Source organism: Cherax quadricarinatus, chromosome 57, assembly GCF_038502225.1.
Source record: "Cherax quadricarinatus isolate ZL_2023a chromosome 57, ASM3850222v1, whole genome shotgun sequence".
Classification (NCBI taxonomy): domain Eukaryota; kingdom Metazoa; phylum Arthropoda; class Malacostraca; order Decapoda; family Parastacidae; genus Cherax; species Cherax quadricarinatus.
Genome location: NC_091348.1, coordinates 21,442,746 through 21,463,110, shown reverse-complemented (window position 1 = coordinate 21,463,110; position 20,365 = coordinate 21,442,746). Strand labels below are relative to the sequence as shown.

General features: G+C 41.7%; 1 protein-coding gene across 3 annotated transcripts in view; it reads left to right on the top strand.

Annotated features, from left to right (window-relative positions):
• LOC128693540 (OTU domain-containing protein 7A) overlaps positions 1-20,365 on the top strand; it is a 63,486-nt gene that overhangs the window by 22,260 nt on the left and 20,861 nt on the right. For all 3 annotated transcript variants that reach the window (XM_053783268.2, XM_053783270.2, XM_053783269.2), the window contains exons 7-10: positions 641-830; positions 1,878-2,004; positions 9,320-9,494; positions 12,214-12,389. In XM_053783268.2, the coding sequence (XP_053639243.1) occupies positions 641-830; positions 1,878-2,004; positions 9,320-9,494; positions 12,214-12,389 (668 nt within the window). The remainder of the gene's footprint in view (positions 1-640; positions 831-1,877; positions 2,005-9,319; positions 9,495-12,213; positions 12,390-20,365) is intronic.

Below are 20,365 nucleotides of genomic sequence, written 5' to 3'. Positions count from 1 at the left end.
GGGTTCAGGGAAACCGGCAGGCCGGACTTGAGTCCTGGAGATGGGAAGTACAGTGCCTGCACTCTGAAGGAGGGGTGTTAATGTTGCAGTTTAAAAACTGTAGTGTAAAGCACCCTTCTGGCAAGACAGTGATGGAGTGAATGATGGTGAAAGTTTTTCTTTTTCGGGTCACCCTGCCTTGGTGGGAATCGGCCGGTGTGAAAATAAAATAAAAAAAAAATTATCAGAATGTGCTCTACATTATTCAGAGACAGACATTACAGGCAACTGCATAAACAGAAAAAAATACATTAAGTACTATGATTTCAGACTTATAAGATATCCTGTATGTGAATATAGTATATTTCTGAATAAAAATTGTCTTTAGCAGAAGTTAAAGAGAGTTAAAGGAGGAAGTATATGTAGTATATATAATTAAGTATTGTATAGTATTGTAGTTGACCTTGTGTATAATTTGTCTTGGGCAGTAATATCATGTCTTAACAAAAACTTTAGTTCTTTTCATTTTATTCCATGCACATATTTGGTTTATGTAGTACAATATGAAAAGTAGGAGTTCTTGTATTACAAAAAAAAAAAACTTGTATCAAATGAATAGCATTCTGTAAATTCTTCACTTCATATTTCATCACATTTTCAGGCTTAGTATACAGTGATGAAGAGTGGGAAACAGAGTGGGCAAATGTTCTTCGTTTGGCCTCGAGTGCCCCTCGTGGCAGCCAAGACAGTAGTGGAGATGGAACTTCTGACAGCAGCCAGAAAGCTAAAGGACAGACCAGTACTTGTAGCAAAGCTGACTCTCCTCCTGCAAGCAAGAGGCTAAGCAATGGGTAAGAATGCTGACAGTATATTTCTGCTGTGCTTGTGTGTCTACTTGTTTGTTGACTTTTCCAAGGACTGTGGTCCCCATAGCTTGATTTTGTAGTAAATTTTACATGTATCACCAGAATTAATAAGTTGGTGATGCATTTATTTTCATAATTTATAGAAGTAATTGATGTTGGACAGTTATCCTAATTATTTTTAAACTTTCACTTCTGCTTACTTTGAAGAATAGTTGTTAATATCATTCACGATAGTAGAGTGGAAAGGAGAGATTTATTTAATCTTTATTTATGTGATTACTGATTTATAGCTGAGAGCAGGTATACTAATGGTATCTTGTGTTCACTGCATGGTTGTAGTCATAGATTTTTAAGTTTCCATGGGTTGTACCATATAAAATTTTTGCTGTAGTTTTTGACTTGATGGCAAGTGGCTGGTGTGTTGAAGAAAAAAAGAAGATTGTTTTAGTTTTCCCATTCTCTTTAACAGCCTTATTTTTTAGTTAATGGCAAATGAGCATTTTACGTTTGTTACTGGATGATGAGTGGTACAAGTATTTGAGAAGGTTATGTCAATTCTTGCTACATTTGAACAGAGGAGATGCTGTTGGTTGATGGTGTGTGTATGTGCTGTTTTGTAATTAACATCAATTTACATCACTGATGATAATTACAGTGGTGAAACATTATTTACAGTGGCAAAACATTTCCTGTAATATATGTCCTGAACTGTACATAAGTGTCTTTTTTCCACATCTTGTCGTATCACTGTACCATTTTTCTGTCTTTCTATTGTCTTAGAAGTTATCAGAGCTTCACTGTTAGCTTTATAATAATAATAATAGAGTTATTTTTGGTCTAATGTCTTTCATTCATATAAATAGTATGACTAGTATTAGTAGCAGGCAAAGTTTTATTCAATCTAAATGAAACATTACTACTGACTGTGGCAGTTGTGTATTGCATTATTTATATTTCTTTTTGTTATTGATAAACTAAGGATAGAATAAGTCATTTTCCTCTTGGTTGCTCTCAGACATCCACTGTTTGCAGGTTTCAAAGTAGCCAAAGTGAAGATTGTGCAGGGCATGTTTATGAGAGTTTAGAAGAAATACATGTACTGGCATTGGCCCATGTCCTTAGAAGACCCATAATTGTGGTAGCCGACATAACTCTCAAGGTAAATAATGTGTGTGTATTTGTAGAGTCCATTATTTCACGTGTTTTGTATTAGCCCACCAGTTAGTATTCAGCAGACCAGCAGTGTAAAAAAGTGGGTAGTGTACTTGATATCTTTCGGGAGCAGAAAGAGGTCTTCTTCTTTCGACAAACTGGCCATATCCCACCAAAGCAGTAGAGAAAGGTACAGTGGTCCCTCGATAATCGTAGGGCTCGAGAGTCGTAATTTTCGGAAATCATAGCGATATTTTCGTAAAAACATGGGCTCGCTAATCGTAGATTGACTCGCGAATAGTAGTTCGTCCGGGACGCGTACACACGCTCTGAGCCGGGGCGGCTTCCCTTCCCAGCCAGTGTGGCATTGTTTACCAGTGAGCGACAGTCCCCTCACTTGCTCATACGAAATACTATTTCATAATATTCCATTCATTTTAGTGCTTGCAAGTACTAAATAAGCTACCATGGCTCCAAAGAAAGCTCCTAGTGCCAAGCCTGTGGTAAAGAAGGTGAGAAATACGATTGAATTTAAGAAAAACATCATTGAACAATATGAAAGTGGCGTACATGTGGCCGAACTGGCCAGGATGTATAACAAACCCTATACAACCATATGTTCCATCGTGGCCAAGAAAAAGGAAATCAAGGACGCTGTTGTTACAAAGAGGGTAAATATGCTGACAAAAATGAGATCACCAGTACTCGAAGAGGTTGAGAAGTTATTATTGGTGTGGATAAACGAGAAACAATTAGCAGGAGATAGTATTATGACGTCGATTATTTGTGAAAAGGCTAGGCAGTTGCACGACGATCTGGTAAAGAAATTGCTTGCAACTAGTGGTGATGTGAGTGAATTTAAGGCCAGCAAAGGTTGGTTTGAGAGATTTAAGAACCATAGTGGCATACACAGTGTGGTAAGGCATGGTGAGGCTGCCAGTTTGGACCACAAAGCAGCTGAAAAATTATGTTCATGAATTCAAGGAGTACATAGAGGCTGAAGGACTGAAACCTGAACAAGTGTTCATTTGTGATGAAACAGGCCTCTTTTGGAAGAAAATGTCAAAGAGGACCTACATTACACAGGAGGAAAAGGCACTGCCAGGACACAAGCCTATGAAAGACAGGCTGACGCTCATGTTCTGTGCTAATGTTAGTGGGGATTTCAAAGTGAAGCCGTTACTAGTGTACCATTCTGAAAATCCCGGAGTGTTCAGGAAAAACAATGTTATGAAGAGTAAATTGTGTGTGTTTTGGAAATCTAATAGTAAGGCATGGGTCATGAGAGAAATTTTCGTCGTGTGGTTCAGTGAAGTGTTTGGCCCTAGTGTGAAGAATTACCTCCTGGAAAAGAAATTGGATCTCAAGTGCCTCCTAGTAATGGACAATGCACCTGCTCATCCTCCAAACTTGGATGACCTAATTTTCAAGGAGTTTGGGTTCATCACAGTAAAGTTCTTGCCCCCTAATACCACTCCTCTCCTCCAGCCCATGGACCAGCAGGTCATTGCAAACTTTAAAAAACTCTACACCAAAGCAATGTTTCAAAGGTGCTTGAATGTGACCTCAGACACTCACTTGACCCTAAGAGATTTTTGGAGAGAACACTTCAGCATCCTCCATTGCATAACCCTTACAGGTATGGCTTGGGAGGGAGTGACTACCAGGACTTTGAACTCTGCTTGGAGAAAATTGTGGCCAGATTGTGTCGACGAGAGAGATTTTGAAGGGTTTGGGGCTGACCCTGATGAGCCTATGTCTGTTGTTAAATCCATTGTGGCACTGGGAAGTTCCATGGGGTTCGATGTGAGTTTGGAGGATGTGGAAGAGTTGGTGGAAGACCACGACAAAGAGCTCACCACTGAGGAGCTGCAAGAGCTTCAGCAGGAAGAGCAACAGATCGCAGCTCAGAATCTTGCTGCAGAGGAGGAGGAAGAGAGATGGAAGAAGTTGCCTTCTTCAGAAATTAAGGAGATTTTTGAAATGTGGGATAAGATGGAAAGATTTATGGAGAAACATCACCCTGACAAGGCTGTTGCAAGCCATGTTGGCAACATGTACAGTGACAAAGTCTTGGCCCATTTTAGGGAAGTGTTAAAGAGACGCCAGAAACAGAGCTCTCTGGACAGTTACTTTGTGAGACAGGACTCCAGTCACTCTCAAGCTGGTCCTAGTGGCATTAAGAAACAGAGAAGAGAAGTAACCCCAGGGGATCCTCCTTCCAAACTGTAAATAATCCAATCTCTCTCCTCCTCCAGTCTTCCATACACTAAGAAGAATCGCTGTTAATGTTTCATTCATCATGTAGCATTTTTTTTTTTTTTTTTTTTTTTAAACAAGTCGACCGTCTCCCACCGAGGCAGGGTGACCCAAAAAAAAAGAAAGAAAATCCCCAAAAAGAAAATACTTTCATCATCATTCAACACTTTCACCACACTCACACATTATCACTGTTTTTGCAGAGGTGCTCAGAATACAACAGTTTAGAAGCATATACGTATAAAGATACACAACATATCCCTCCAAACTGCCAATATCCCAAAACCCCTCCTTTAAAGTGCAGGCATTGTACTTCCCATTTCCAGGACTCAAGTCGGACTATATGAAAATAACCGGTTTCCCTGAATCCCTTCACTAAATATGACCCTGCTCACACTCCAACAGATCGTCAGGTCCCAAGTATCATTCGTCTCCATTCACTCCTATCTAACACGCTCATGCACGCTTGCTGGAAGTCCAAGCCCCTCGCCCACAAAACCTCCTTTACCCCCTCTTTCCAACCCTTTCGAGGACGACCCCTACCCCTCCTTCCTCCCCCTATAGATTTATATGCTTTCCATGTCATTCTACTTTGATCCATTCTCTCTAAATGACCAAACCACCTCAACAACCCCTCTTCTGCCCTCTGACTAATGCTTTTATTAACTCCACACCTTCTCCTAATTTCCACACTCCGAATTTTCTGCATAATATTTACACACATTGCCCTTAGACAGGACATCTCCACTGCCTCCAACTGTCTCCTCGCTGCTGCATTTACCACCCAAGCTTCACATCCATATAAGAGTGTTGGTACTACTATGCTTTCATACATTCCCTTCTTTGCTTCCATAGGTAACGTTTTTTGACTCCACATATACCTCAACGCACCACTCACCTTTTTTTCCTCATCAATTCTATGATTTACCTCATCCTTCATAAATCCATCCGCCGACACGTCAACTCCCAAGTATCTGAAAACATTCACTTCTTCCATACTCCTCCTCCCCAATTTGATATCCAATTTTTCTTTATCTGAATCATTTGATACCCTCATCACCTTACTCTTTTCTATGTTCACTTTCAACTTTCTGCCTTTACACACATTCTCAAACTCATCCACTAACCTTTGCAATTTTTCTTCAGAATCTCCCATAAGCACAGTATCATCAGCAAAAAGTAACTGTGTCAATTCCCATTTTGAATTTGATTCCCCATAATTTAACCCCACCCCTCTCCCGAACACCCTAGCATTTACTTCTTTTACAACCCCATCTATAAATATATTAAACAACCATGGTGACATTACACATCCCTGTCTAAGACCTACTTTTACCGGGAAGTATTCTCCCTCTCTTCTACACACCCTAACCTGAGCCTCACTATCCTCATAAAAACTCTTAACAGCATTTAGTAACTTACCACCTATTCCATATACTTGCAACATCTGCCACATTGCTCCTCTATCCACTCTATCATATGCCTTTTCTAAATCCATAAATGCAATAAAAACTTCCCTACCTTTATCTAAATACTGTTCACATATATGCTTCAATGTAAACACTTGATCTACACATCCCCTACCCACTCTGAAGCCTCCCTGCTCATCTGCAATCCTACATTCTGTCTTACCTCTAATTCTTTCAATTATAACCCTACCGTATACTTTTCCTGGTACACTCAGTAAACTTATTCCTCTATAATTTTTACAATCTCTTTTGTCCCCTTTCCCTTTATATAAAGGGACTATACATGCTCTCCGCCAATCCCTAGGTACCTTCCCCTCTTTCATACATTTATTAAACAAAAGTACCAACCACTCCAACACTATATCCCCCCCTGCTTTTAACATTTCTGTCATGATCCCATCAGTTCCAGCTGCTTTACCCCCTTTCATTCTACATAATGCCTCACGTACCTCCACCACACTTACATTCTGCTCTTCTTCACTCCTAAAAGATGGTATACCTCCCTGGCCAGTGCATGAAATTACCGCCTCCCTTTCTTCCTCAACATTTAAAAGTTCCTCAAAAATATTCTCGCCATCTACCTAATACCTCCCTTTCCCCATCTACTAATTCCCCTACTCTGTTTTTAACTGACAAATCCATACTTTCCCTAGGCTTTCTTAACTTGTTTAACTCACTCCAAAAATTTTTCTTATTTTCACTAAAATTTCTTGACAATGCCTCTCCCACTCTTTCATCTGCTCTCCTTTTGCACTCTCTCACCACTCTCTTCACCTTTCTTTTACTTTCCATATACTCTGCTCTTCTTATAACACTTCTGCTTTGTAAAAACCTCTCATAAGCTACCTTTTTCTCTTTTATCACACCCTTTACTTCATCATTCCACCAGTCAGTCCTCTTTCCTCCTGCCCCCACCCTCCTATAACCACAAACTTCTGCCCCACATTCTAATACTGCATTTTTAAAGCTATTCCAACCCTCTTCAACCCCCCCACTACTCATCTTTGCACTAGCCCTCCTTTCTGCCAATAGTCGCTTATATCTCACCCGAACTTCCTCCTCCCTTAGTTTATACACTTTCACCTCCCTCGTACTTGTTGTTGCCACCTTCCTCTTTTCCCATCTACCTCTTACTCTAACTGTAGCTACAACTAAATAATGATCTGATATATCAGTTGCCCCTCTATAAACATGTACATCCTGGAGCCTACCCATCAACCTTTTATCCACCAATACATAATCTAACAAACTTCTTTCATTACGTGCTACATCATACCTTGTATATTTATTTATCCTCTTTTTCATATAATATGTATTACTTATTACCAAATTTCTTTCTACACATAGCTCAATTAAAGGCTCCCCATTTACATTTACCCCTGGCACCCCAAATTTACCTACTACTCCCTCCATAACATTTTTACCCACTTTAGCATTGAAATCCCCAGCCACCATTACTCTCACGATTGATTCAAAACTCCCCATGCATTCACTCAACATTTCCCAAAATCTCTCTCCTCTACACTTCTCTCTTCTCCAGGTGCATACACACTTACTATAACCCACTTTTCACATCCAATCTTTATTTTTCTCTACATAATCCTTGAGTTTATACATTTGTAGTCCCTCTTTTCCTGCCATAGCTTATCCTTCAACATTATTGCTACTCCTTCTTTAGCTCTAACTCTACTTGAAACCCCTGACCTAATCCCATTTATTCCTCTCCATTGAAACTCTTCCACCCCCTTCAGCTTTGTTTCACTTAAAGCCAGGACATCCAGTTTCTTCTCATTCATAACATCCACAATCATCTCTTTCTTATCATTTGCACAACATCCACGCACATTCAGACTTCCCACTTTGACAATTTTCTTCTTCTTATTCTTTTTAGTAATCTTTACAGGAAAAGGGGTTACTAGCCCATTGTTCCCGGCATTTTAGTTGACTTTTACAACACACATGGCTCACGGAGGAAAGATTCTTATTCCACTTCCCCATGGATATAAAAGGAAAAGTAATAAGACCAAGAACTATTAAGATAAAATCAAAGAAAACTCAGATAAGTGTGTATAAATAAACGTGTACATGTATGTGCAGTGTGACCTAAGTGTAAGTAGAAGTAGAAGACATGCCTGTAATCTTGCATATTTATGAGACAGACAAAAGACACCAGCAATCCTACCATCATGTAAAACAATTACAGGCTTTCATTTTACACTCACTTGGCAGGACGGTAGTACCTCCCTTGGTGGTTGCTGTCTACCAACGTACTACCCATTGTGAACATTAAAATGGTATAAAATACCGACAGGTTGTTTGGTAAGACACAGACTGTGGAACAATACTCTTCTCCGGACTGAGGGACTGACCACCTCAAAACTTCAAGGGTGATGGACTGATTACATCGTCTTCAAGTCTCTTCTGCTTCTATCAACTTTTCTGTACTCGACCGAAGAAGCCTACGGTGTAGGTGAAATGTTTCAAAATAAAGATACCTAACTGTTGCATATGTGTCTTACCAAACAACATGTCCCATTGTATTGTTTATGTACTACATCTATATTTGATGTAAAAAAATTTTTTGTTTTAATACTTTTGGGTGTCAGGAACGGATTAATTGTATTTACATTATCTCTTATGGGGAAAATTGATTCGAAAATCATAGATTTCGATAATAGTAACACCTCCATGAACGGATTAATTACGATAAACGAGGGACCACTGTATAGGGCAATATTTTAACCAGGTCAGCATGTCACTAATCATCTTCATATTGTCTATTCAGAGGGTCAGTTGAATTGTAATATCTGCGCACTTCTCATAAGACAGCTATTGAATAAATGATGGTGAATATGACTCCATTTTTTGGGTTACCCCACCTTGGTGGGAGATAGCTGGTGTATTAATGAGTAGGGTGAGGCTCAGGTTAGGGTATGCAGGAGAGAAGGGGAATATTTTCCAGTAAAAGTAGGCCTTAGATAGCAATATGTGATGTTACTATGGTTGTTTAACATTATAGATGGGGCTGTAGAAGAGGTGAATGCCTGGGTGTTGAGGTGAGGTGTGCGATTAAATTATAACAAATTTGATACAAAGTGGGAGTTAGCATAGTTGTTCTTGACTGATGACTTGGTTCTTCAAGGAGATTCTGATAGTTGAACATCAGATTGGAGAGAGGAATTATAGAAGAAGTCTTTGTATTTAAATATTCAGGAGTGAACATGTAGATAGAGACATACTGTCTGAGAATCAAGAAACAAGTACTTGGGGGCACAGCTGGAAGTTAGACACAAATAAGCCACAGGGATGTCAGAGAGTATTTCTTCAGTCTCAGAGTGGTCAGGAAGACTGTACCTGTTTTTCTAGAATAGGGAGCAGAGTGTTTCATGTGAGTGGTGTCCCCAGAAATAAAAGGAACTTATTAATATGGAGAGGTATTTTGCTCACAAATGTGAGAAAAATGATATATTTGTGCAACAATATTGTAAATATGAATGTGTTTCCTTCTTTCGGTCACTACATTGGTGAGGAAAAGTAAATGTGGTAAAAAATATATAAAAAGATACAATTTCTACAAATGTTTGTTCTTGACAGGATGTGAGTGGTGAACCATTAGCTCCCATCCCATTTGGTGGAGTGTATCTTCCGTTGGAGTGTCCCCCTCGTGAGTGTCAACGCTCGCCATTGCTCTTGACGTATGATGCTGCTCATTTCTCAGCTCTAGTGGTTATGGAAACACAGGCAGAGTGTAGTGCCTCTCTGCTTCCTGGTAAGATTCATTAAATATAGTTTCCATTCTTTCACATTTTTTTTCAGGATTATGACTTGCAGATTAAAAAGGTGTTGTGTTTAATCAAGGACATTGAAATAAGAGCCTTTTCATTGATGCCTGCCAGCACAGGTAACTTGAACTAATGAAGTCAGAACCAGGAACAATACGAACACTCAACTATAATCGCAATCCTCAAGTATCTGCCAGTTTTTGTAATTAGCTGGTTGTCAACACTAGAAGCATGGGCATTGTGCATTTTTCCCACTATGCTTGGTACTCTCATCACTGCCTAACACACTGTATCAGCCTTCTTATGTATCATAAGAACATAAGAATGGAGGAACACTGCAGAAGGCCTACTGGCCCATGCAAGGCAGGTCCGTATCACCTTCATTAATTTTTTTATACATTGTTGTGTTGTTTTAAGCCCAGAACGTTCTCCCTACCCAGGAGTTTTCCTTTAAATCTGTATAATATATAGTCTGTTTTACCTAGGTAGTAGGTTGGTAGACAGCAACTGCCCAGGGAGGTACTACCGTCCTGCCAAGTGAGTGTAAAACGAAAGCCTGTAATTCTTTTACATGATGGTAGGATTGTTGGTGTCTTTTGTCTGTCTCCTAAATATGCAAGATTACAGGTACGTCTTGCTACTTCTACTTACACTTAGGTCACACTACACATGCATGTACAAACATATATATACACACCCGTCTGGGTTTTCTTCTATTTTCTTTCTAGTTCTTGTTCTTGTTTATTTCCTCTTACCTCCATGGGGAAGTGGAACAGAATTCTTCCTCCGTAAGCCATGTGTGTTGTAAGAGGTGACTAAAATGCCGGGTGATATCTTCATCACCTTACTCTTATCTACGTTCACTTTCACCTTTCTACCTTTGCACACCCTCCCAAACTCGTCCACTAACCTTTGCAACTTTTCTTTAGAATCTCCCATAAGCACAGTATCATAAGCATAAGCACAGTATCATCAACGCGGGGGCGTTGATCCTCGGAAGAACCTCCAGGTAACCTCCAGGTAACACCCTAGCATTTACCTCCTTGACAACCCCATCTATAAATATAATAAACAACCATGGTGACATTACACATCCCTGTCTAAGACCTTCTTTTACCGGGAAGTAATCTCCCTCTCTCTCCTTCACACCCTAACCTGAGCCTCACTATAGTATTTGTATACTGTATTAACTAGCAATAAACATTTTCATTTTTTTCATCTTCATGATTATCATGGGTTCTAATTAATTTTATCATTCTACACCCCTCAAAGGAGATTCCTTACTGTAAGGCATTTGACTTGTCTTCCCTGTCCTTGGATTGAACATGATTGTCCCCCATTCCCTAGATGTTGTATTATCCCTAAGGGTTTATTGCTTCCCCTTCAGTATAATAATAATAATCATAATTCAGCACTGTGTGCTGCAGGATTTTTTTTTATACAGTGCACACTGACCACACAGACCCATTCTCTCACATGTGGGCCTACCAGCTTTCTCCTGCTTGATTTGAAGCCACTAGAATTATTGAGTATATGTATGTCCGAAACACTGGCTCATAAGACGTATATATTCGGCCGAAACAGTCAAAGGGTTAACCTCTATCCCCTTCATTACATCACTGTGGTATAAGGTAGTCATTGACAATGTGTTGTGCCCTCCTTCCACCAACATACCTCCATTTGCCCCACTCTTGATTGGAGGCCACAATTACAGCAGTATTAGTCAAAGGGCTGAAGAGGGGCTGTTGAGGTAGTTTGGTCATTTCGAGAGAATGGAGCAAAGTAGAATGACTTGGAGAGTGTATAAATCTGTAGGGGAAGCAAGGCGGGGTAGGGGTTGTCCTCGAAAAGGTTGGAGGGAGGGGATAAAGGAGGTTTTGTGGGCGAGGGGCTTGGACTTCTAGCTAGCATGTATGAGTGTGTTAGATAGGAGTGAATGGAAATGAATGCTTTTCGGGACCTGACGAGCTCTTGGTGTGCGAGCAGGGTAATATTTTGTGAAGGGATTCAGAGAAATGGGTTAGCTGGACTTTAGTCCTGGAAATGGGAAGTACAGTGCCTGCACTTTAACCCTTAAACAGTCCAAACAGATCGACGTTCAAATCCGTAGTGCTCCAAAAGTAGTTCTACGTTTTTTTTACATATTTTCAAAAATAACAAAAAAAAATGTAGATAAAAGTTTTTTTACACATTTTTAAATGTAAAACAAGAAAGAATATCTAAATTTTTTTACATACTTTCAAATGTTGAAAAAACGTATATATACGTTTGGACCATTTAAGGGTTAAAGGAGGGGTTAGGAATATTGGCAGTTTGGAGGGGCATCTAAGCTGTTGTATCTGAGTGCCTCTGCAAAGATAGTGATTATGTATGAGTTATGGTGAAAGTGTTGAATGATGATGAAAGATTTTTTTTCTTTCTTTTTGGGTTTTTCTTTCTTTTTGGGTCACCCTGCCTTGGTGGGAAATGGCTGACGTGTTAAAAAAAAAAATGCCATTAAAGAGACACGAATGTAAGATAAGCCTTTATTGGGATTTTCTACTTTTAAGTAAAACTTTGTGATAACTTGAAAAAACTACCAAGAGAAAAATGCCCCAAAAAAGACCTGCTCTGCATCCTTGTGTTTTTGCCCACTTATATTTTTCTTGTAAATAACTTACTGCATTTTGTCTTAAACTTTATTTAAGATTTTTCTTACGGTTACAGCTGTGATTCCCCTGACTGACTGCCTTCATGAGTTACTACCCATCCAGTTTGTGATTGATCCTGGAGAAGACTTTGTGTGGGGGCGTGACGACCAGAACCCAATCATTGTACAAAAGCTCACCATTACCACCCATGATCAAGTTGGACTCCTTAATGAATATCTTGATGTAACCCACGTTAGTGTCAAACAAATATTTGATGTGTTAAAAATGTCAAGTACAGTGGTACCTCAAATATTGGCTGAAATTCGTTCCGGAAGACTGTTCAAGTGCTGTTACCGAACGAATTTGTTTCCATAAGGAATAATGTAAATTAGATTAGTCCATTTCAGACCCCCAAAAATACACTTACAAAAGCACTTACAAAAATACACTTATATAATTGTTTGAGTTGGGAGCTGTTCGAAATTCGAGGTACCACTGTATTTTGTTTTGAAACCAAAATAATGCCAGTTATCATTTATCCTAAATTGAGAATGGAGTAGGAATTCATAAACTTTTTTTTTGTTTGTTTTATTTCTTTAGCACCTGTTATGTCTCTAAATTAATAATTCAATATGATTCAGACTAGACTTTTTTTCAGACTGTATTGATAGGTTTACATTTGGAATAATCATTCCCGAAGCTTTTTTTTTTTTCCCCAACTCGTCAGCTATCTACCACTGAGGCAGTGTCACCCAAAAGAAGAAATGAAGTTTTTTTCATCTTTTTACATTTAGTAATTTATACAGGAGACTGGTTATTAGAACCTTGTTCTCAGAATTTTAGTCACCTTACGACGCTTGTGCCTCTTCAAGGGGGGCTCCTTGGCGTGGTGAAGAGGCTCTTGGTCTGAGGAATTAGACCTGTCGGTCTCCTTCCTCAGACCGAACCTAATTACCCCCCAATCCCCCGTTCCCTATCCCATCCTCCCCATCCTCCCCTTTTTCATTTCCTCCTCCTCCTCCCCACCCCTCCCTTTTGCCCTTCCTTTTTGGCCTTCTTTTTTTTTTTTTTTTTTTTCCCACAGGCACGCGCTAGTTCCTAGGTAGGGGAAAGGGTACCGGGGTCCATCCCATTCCATTGAGGTTCTTGGCAGTGGCGTAGTTTGCCGTGGAATCTGGATTGCCTGGGGATGTCCCGATCCCTCTCCGGTATCCCGGAGGGTGACTTTGGGTGTCTCTCGGGCGACGGGTGTATCTCTGGAAGCCACCTTTCAGATTCCGGGGGTGGTGGCCGAAGGAGGTATGCTTTGTGGCGGATTTCCGGCCGCCCTCTCTTTTGTCCACCGAGGTAGCTCGACAGATGTGAGGTTGCTATCCCGGATTGCCGGTTTACTGGCATGATGGGTAGGGTATGGCACGGGTTTCATGCTGCATCTGCGCTACTAGCGGTGCTGAGGTCCTCTTGGGCACGGAGGGAGATTTCTGGCCCTTTCATTCCTCCTAGGAACTATCCCTCCCCGGTCCCCTCTTTTTTTATTCTTTTTTTTTTTATTTTTATTTTCTTTTCTTCTTTCTTTTTTTTTTCTTAAAAACAAAAAGAAAGAAGTAACCTAACCATGGCAGCCCTAGTCCATGAACCTGCTACCCCCGGGCCCCTTCTTGATACCGCACCCCGTTCTGACCCCGCCTTGTCTTTGGACCACTCTTCGGACACTCCTCATGCCTTTGTACCTCTTGCCGGTGCTGTTTCCTCACCTGCTTCAGGTACTGAGGCCTCGACTGACTCCTTCGATTTATCTGACCTTCGCTCTCCTCTGACTATGCTTCCGGCCTCTCCCTCTACGGTGCGGCAATTTTCGAATCGCCGACCCGTTTCACGTCAGACCAACTCTGGTCCCACGCCTAAACGCCAACGACAATTACCTGCTGATGATACTTCTCCACCTTCTCGTTCTTCTCAGAAAAGATCAACACGTCCTTCACTACCTTTCCACGCTCAGTTTCGGACTGCACAATGGACTAAATTCTTCACTTTACGACTGACTTCCTCTACTGCCTATCTTTCTGACCACAGTATTGGCAAGGCACTCCTACGCCATGTTGGTAAAGATATTTCTTTTCATGCTCTTAAGAGCGGTACGCGCATCATCACCGTACAGAATGCTACCCGGGCTCATGAGCTTTCTCGTCTTTCCCATATCGATACTGTTCCTGTCACTATTGAAAAACATCATTCCCTCAATTCTTGTAGTAGTACCGTCATTCTGCCCCATACCATAGTTCAACAAAATTTCCAGACATGTGGCACTGACATTCTTGAACAGCTGGAACTCCAAGATCGATACCCTAGCAATGTGGCTCGTTTAACTTTTGACAGCCGTGAACTCCCATCCTCAGTTTATGTAGCAGGACATCGGTTACAAGTTCGAAAGGTGATCCCTACACTGCAACAGTGTAGAAATTGCTGGCGATTTGGCCATCCAGCGAAATATTGCAGATCTATCGCCGAATGCCCAGTCTGTGGTGCCGATGACCATTCTAATATGTCTTGCAATCGACCTCCCTCTTGCCTTAATTGTCATGAGGCTCACCCTTCGTACTCTCGCCGTTGTCAAGTCTACTTAAACGAGCGGGAAATCCGTTACCTCAAAGAGGCAGAAGGTCTCCCTTATGCCATGGCAGTTTCTCATCTCCGCCTCCAAGGGAGACTACCTTGTGTTTCTTATTCCCGTGTTTCAAAACGTCCCCCCACTTCTGGTATCCCATCTTCTGCACCCACCTCTGTGGTTACCTCTCCCATAGTCACTCCTGTATCTAATTCTTTTGCTGTCCTCGGCTCAGACGTCCCTACTTCAATGCCTCAGTCTGATCTCGCTTCTTCGTGTTCTCTCTCACAAGTCTCAGTAGCGACGAGATCTCGTATGACACCTCCTCCCAATCGTCCCTCTACTTCTCAAAAGTCAAAAAAAGGTCCGTTAACACCTCCTACCCATCTTCCACCTCCTCATTTTACCTTCCCTGTCTCTGTACCTGGTTCTCCCCCTCTCACTGGCTCTGTTACAAGTGTAGAGGTTCACCCTCCTCGTACTGTACTTTCCTCCCCTGTTCCCTCCCAAGTTTCTTCCTCTTCTGCCACCTCCCAGGTTTCTGCTTCTTCTGTCCCCTTCCATGCTTCTCCAGTTCCCTCCACCCTTTCGCCCCCCCCCCCTACCTTGGTAGAGTCCAATACAGTTCCAATCTTTACTCATCCTCCCCCTACCATTTCCAATATTGTCTCCCATATGACGTCTCTGAATTCTGAAACACTTGAAGCAATCTCTGAATATATTGCAGAGACCAAACCATCAATGGACACTGATCCACCCTCCACTCCTCTCTCCTCTGTTCCATCTGCGCAACTCCTTTCTTCACAGCGCACCATTCCTTCACTGCTTGAACGTTTTCCACTGCCTCCGCATGTGGACTTTTCTAACCCCTCTAGTCCGTAGGAACCCTTACCTGCGGATTTCAGGTATCTTTATCATTGCCAATCATGGCCTATATACAGTGGAATATACGCAGCCTCAGGGGTAATCGGAGTGAGCTTCAGATGTTACTCTCCCAGTTTTCCCCTGTTGGTGTTTGCTTACAGGAACCAAAATTACACTCTGCTGTTATCTCTCCCATCTCAGGCTATAATTTATTGTATTCTTCAGATCCTTTTCCTGATGGGACCTTTAATGAAAGTGCCCTTCTTATACACACTGATATTCTGTGCCATCAGCTATTTGTTCGTACTTCGCTGCATTACACAGCAGCCCGTATCCACTTGCATAGGTGGTATACGCTCTGTTCTTTATATCTCTCTCCTTCTCGGGCATTATCTATTCCGGATATTGCCTTTCTTGTTTCGTCATTACCGCCACCGATTCTGTTTTTTTTTTTTTTTTTATTATTATCACACTGGCCGATTCCCACCAAGGCAGGGTGGCCCGAAAAAGAAAAACTTTCACCATCATTCACTCCATCACTGTCTTGCCAGAAGGGTGCTTTACACTACAGTTTTTAAACTGCAACATTAACACCCCTCCTTCAGAGTGCAGGCACTGTACTTCCCATCTCCAGGACTCAAGTCCGGCCTGCCGGTTTCCCTGAATCCCTTCATAAATGTTACTTTGCTCACACTCCAACAGCACGTCAAGTATTAAAAACCATTTGTCTCCATTCACTCCTATCAAACACGCTCACGCATGCCTGCTGGAAGTCCAAGCCCCTCGCACACAAAACCTCCTTTACCCCCTCCCTCCAACCCTTCCTAGGCCGACCCCTACCCCGCCTTCCTTCCACTACAGACTGATACACTCTTGAAGTCATTCTGTTTCGCTCCATTCTCTCTACATGTCCGAACCACCTCAACAACCCTTCCTCAGCCCTCTGGACAACAGTTTTGGTAATCCCGCACCTCCTCCTAACTTCCAAACTACGAATTCTCTGCATTATATTCACACCACACATTGCCCTCAGACATGACATCTCCACTGCCTCCAGCCTTCTCCTCGCTGCAACATTCATCACCCACGCTTCACACCCATATAAGAGCGTTGGTAAAACTATACTCTCATACATTCCCCTCTTTGCCTCCAAGGACAAAGTTCTTTGTCTCCACAGACTCCTAAGTGCACCACTCACTCTTTTTCCCTCATCAATTCTATGATTCACCTCATCTTTCATAGACCCATCCGCTGACACGTCCACTCCCAAATATCTGAATACGTTCACCTCCTCCATACTCTCTCCCTCCAATCTGATATTCAATCTTTCATCACCTAATCTTTTTGTTATCCTCATAACCTTACTCTTTCCTGTATTCACCTTTAATTTTCTTCTTTTGCACACCCTACCAAATTCATCCACCAATCTCTGCAGCTTCTCTTCAGAATCACCCAAGAGCACAGTGTCATCAGCAAAGAGCAGCTGTGACAACTCCCACTTTGTGTGTGATTCTTTATCTTTTAACTCCACGCCTCTTGCCAAGACCCTCGCATTTACTTCTCTTACAACCCCATCTATAAATATATTAAACAACCACGGTGACATCACACATCCTTGTCTAAGGCCTACTTTTACTGGGAAAAAATTTCCAATTCTGTTACTTGGTGATTTTAACCCTTTATCGTGCTTGGCCGGGAAAATTCGGTATTAATTACGTGTTTTGGGGGCGTGTCATACTCCGTGCCCCGCGCGGCCAGCTTCCCGTTCTTTAGTTCCAACCAATCACAAGCCTTCCCCGAGTCTCTTCAGCTAAGTACAGTTCGCTTCTGCCGCCTTCCCATTGGTTGAGAGATCAAAATATAAACACTGGTGGCTTGGCTCCGCCCACACACGCATTTTTCCCTCCACCCTTACTAATCTACTCTTGGATTATACATTCTACAATGTCGGTAAGTACTGATTGTTGTGTTTAGTGCTTACATGAATAGTTTAGGCATATTTTGATATATACCTAAAGTCCGTGTGAAGCATAATATGAGTGTAGCATGCAGTTGAAAAAAGTGCAAGCATTTTATACCGAATTATTTCGGTCTTGCCCGAGTTTCCGGGAATGTCCAATTTTAGTCAAATAAATATTTATAAACAAATTTCAATTGCATATATGAACTCTGTAGTGGTCTGGATCTATACAGGAGGTTTCTATTGTCCTTCCAGATCAATGAGAAGTTGTTTTATGGGGAGCAGTCCACCAGCAGGTCGAGGTATGTCTGCGTTTCTGAAGAGAGTGACTCAGAAGCAGAGATAGATGAACCAGAATTGCTGGATAGTGGTGATGAATACTTGCCACCGGATGCACAGGTGTCAAGTGATGATGAGGAGGAAGAAAGGCCAGCCAAAAAACAGAAATTAGTGAAGAAAAAGTAAGGTATTACGATTGCAACTATTGCAGCCACTCGAAGAAATTGGTCACATCCTCATTCCAGTGTTCTGTATGCAAAGTAAATCTGGATAAAGAGTGATAGAAATTGCTTCAGCGACTACCATACCATCAATTAGCAATATAGAATAATTGGTCATCCAAATGAATCTCAGGAATATAGGGATTGAAAGTTGCATCCCTTTGCAATTTGTCATTGTTGAGATTTGCTTCCTTTTTATATTTTTGTAACAATTAAAAAATGTTTTGATTCAAGTTCCATTTATGTTTTTTATATTGTCTGTTTGTATATTAAATTTAAAAAATTGTTTTGGTGTGTTTTATTAACAATTGCAAGTTTGCAACATAAAATTTTTTAATCCCTTTGTCGGGCCCAGCCGAATATTTTCGGTCTTCGGAGATTAGCAATTGCTCGAAAACTAACCATCAGAAATCAATTTATATGGGATCAGTGACCTTGTATTGAGTTACTCTATCCACCATAGGGAGTTCAGTTCGAATTTCAAATTTTCGGACCTCTTGCACGATAAAGGGTTAATGCCCACCATTTCCTCTGGGGGGGGGGGGTCTCACTGTGATTCCCATGGCATTCAGTTAGAGGCTTTTCTTGCCACCCACCCCCTCCATGTTTTAAATACAGGTACTCACACCCATTTTGATCCTCGGACTCACACACTCTTGCATCGATCTCTCAGTCTGCTCTTCCTCCGCCGCATTAGACTTCACTTGGTCTGTTCTCCCGGACTTACATGACAGCGATCATTTCCCAATCATTCTTACTTCCCCCCTTCATATTCACCACCTCTTCGCATCCCACGCTGGCAATTTGATCAGGCAAATTGAAACCTTTACTGTTTTTAGAGAGGTTCCTTCTTCGTCCTCCATCGATGAGCTTTTACACCTCTTCTCGTCCTCCGTTTTAACCGCAGCTTCTCATTCTATACCCCAAACTTCGGGCAGGCATTCTCAGAAATGCGTGCCTTGGTGGTCTCCTGCTTGTGCTCGTGCAGTACGTTTGAAACGCGCTGCATGGGGCAGGTACTGGTACAATAGAACCACAGAGAGACTTCTTGATTTTAAGCAGAAGCGTGTGATCGCTCGCCGTGTCATCCGTGACGCTAAACGCACTTGCTGGCGAGATTATGTCTCCACCATCACCTCTGCTTCCTCTATGAGTGCAGTCTGGAAAAAAGTACGAAAACTGAGTGGTAAATATTCTCCTGACCCGGCTCCTGTTCTGCGGGTTGCCGGTGTTGATATAGCAAACCCACTAGATGTTGCCAATGAAATTGGCAATCATCTGGTCCGTATTTCTCAGGGACTCCATCTATGCCCCTCATTTCTTTCCTCAAAGTCTGCCAGAGAGTTAGCACCCTTGGACTTTTCTTCTCTCAGAGAAGAACAGTATAATGTGCCTTTTACACTTCAAGAACTGGAGGCAACACTCTCAGCTTGCCGATCATCGGCAGCTGGGCCCGACGACATTCATATTCGTATGCTACAACATTTACATCAGTCAGCCCTTGCAGTCCTATTATGCCTTTACAATCTCATTTGGTCACAAGGAGTTCTTCCACAGCTGTGGAAATCAGCCATTGTTCTCCCTTTCCGCAAACCAGGCACTACGGGACATGAAACCTCCCACTATCGTCCCATTGCTCTTACCAGTGCAGTTTGCAAAGTGATGGAACGCCTAGTAAATAGACGTTTAGTGTGGTATTTAGAGACACACAACAGTCTCTCCACTCGTCAACATGGCTTTCGTAAGGGACGTTCTACCATAGACCCCTTACTACGCTTGGATACGTATGTTCGTAATGCCTTTGCGAATAACCACTCAGTTATTGCCATATTTTTTGACCTTGAGAAGGCATATGACACAACTTGGAGGTATAATATTTTAGCCCAAGCCCACTCCTTAGGCCTTCGAGGCAATCTACCATCCTTCCTTAAGAACTTTTTAACTGACAGGCATTTCCATGTTCGGGTTAATAATGTGCTCTCCCCGGACTTTATCCAAGCTGAAGGTGTCCCTCAGGGATGTGTTCTGAGCACAACACTTTTTCTCCTTGCTATTAATGATTTGGCCTCTAGTCTTCCATCAAATATTTGGTCATCACTCTATGTTGATGACTTCGCTATTGCCTGTGCAGGCGCTGACTGTCACCTCATTACAGTTTCTCTCCAGCATGCAGTCGACCGTGTTTCCAATTGGGCCACCACACGTGGGTTTAAATTTTCCAGCACTAAAACCCACCAAATTACTTTCACTAGACGCTCTGTCATCTCAGATCATCCTTTGTACCTCTATGGCTCCCTTA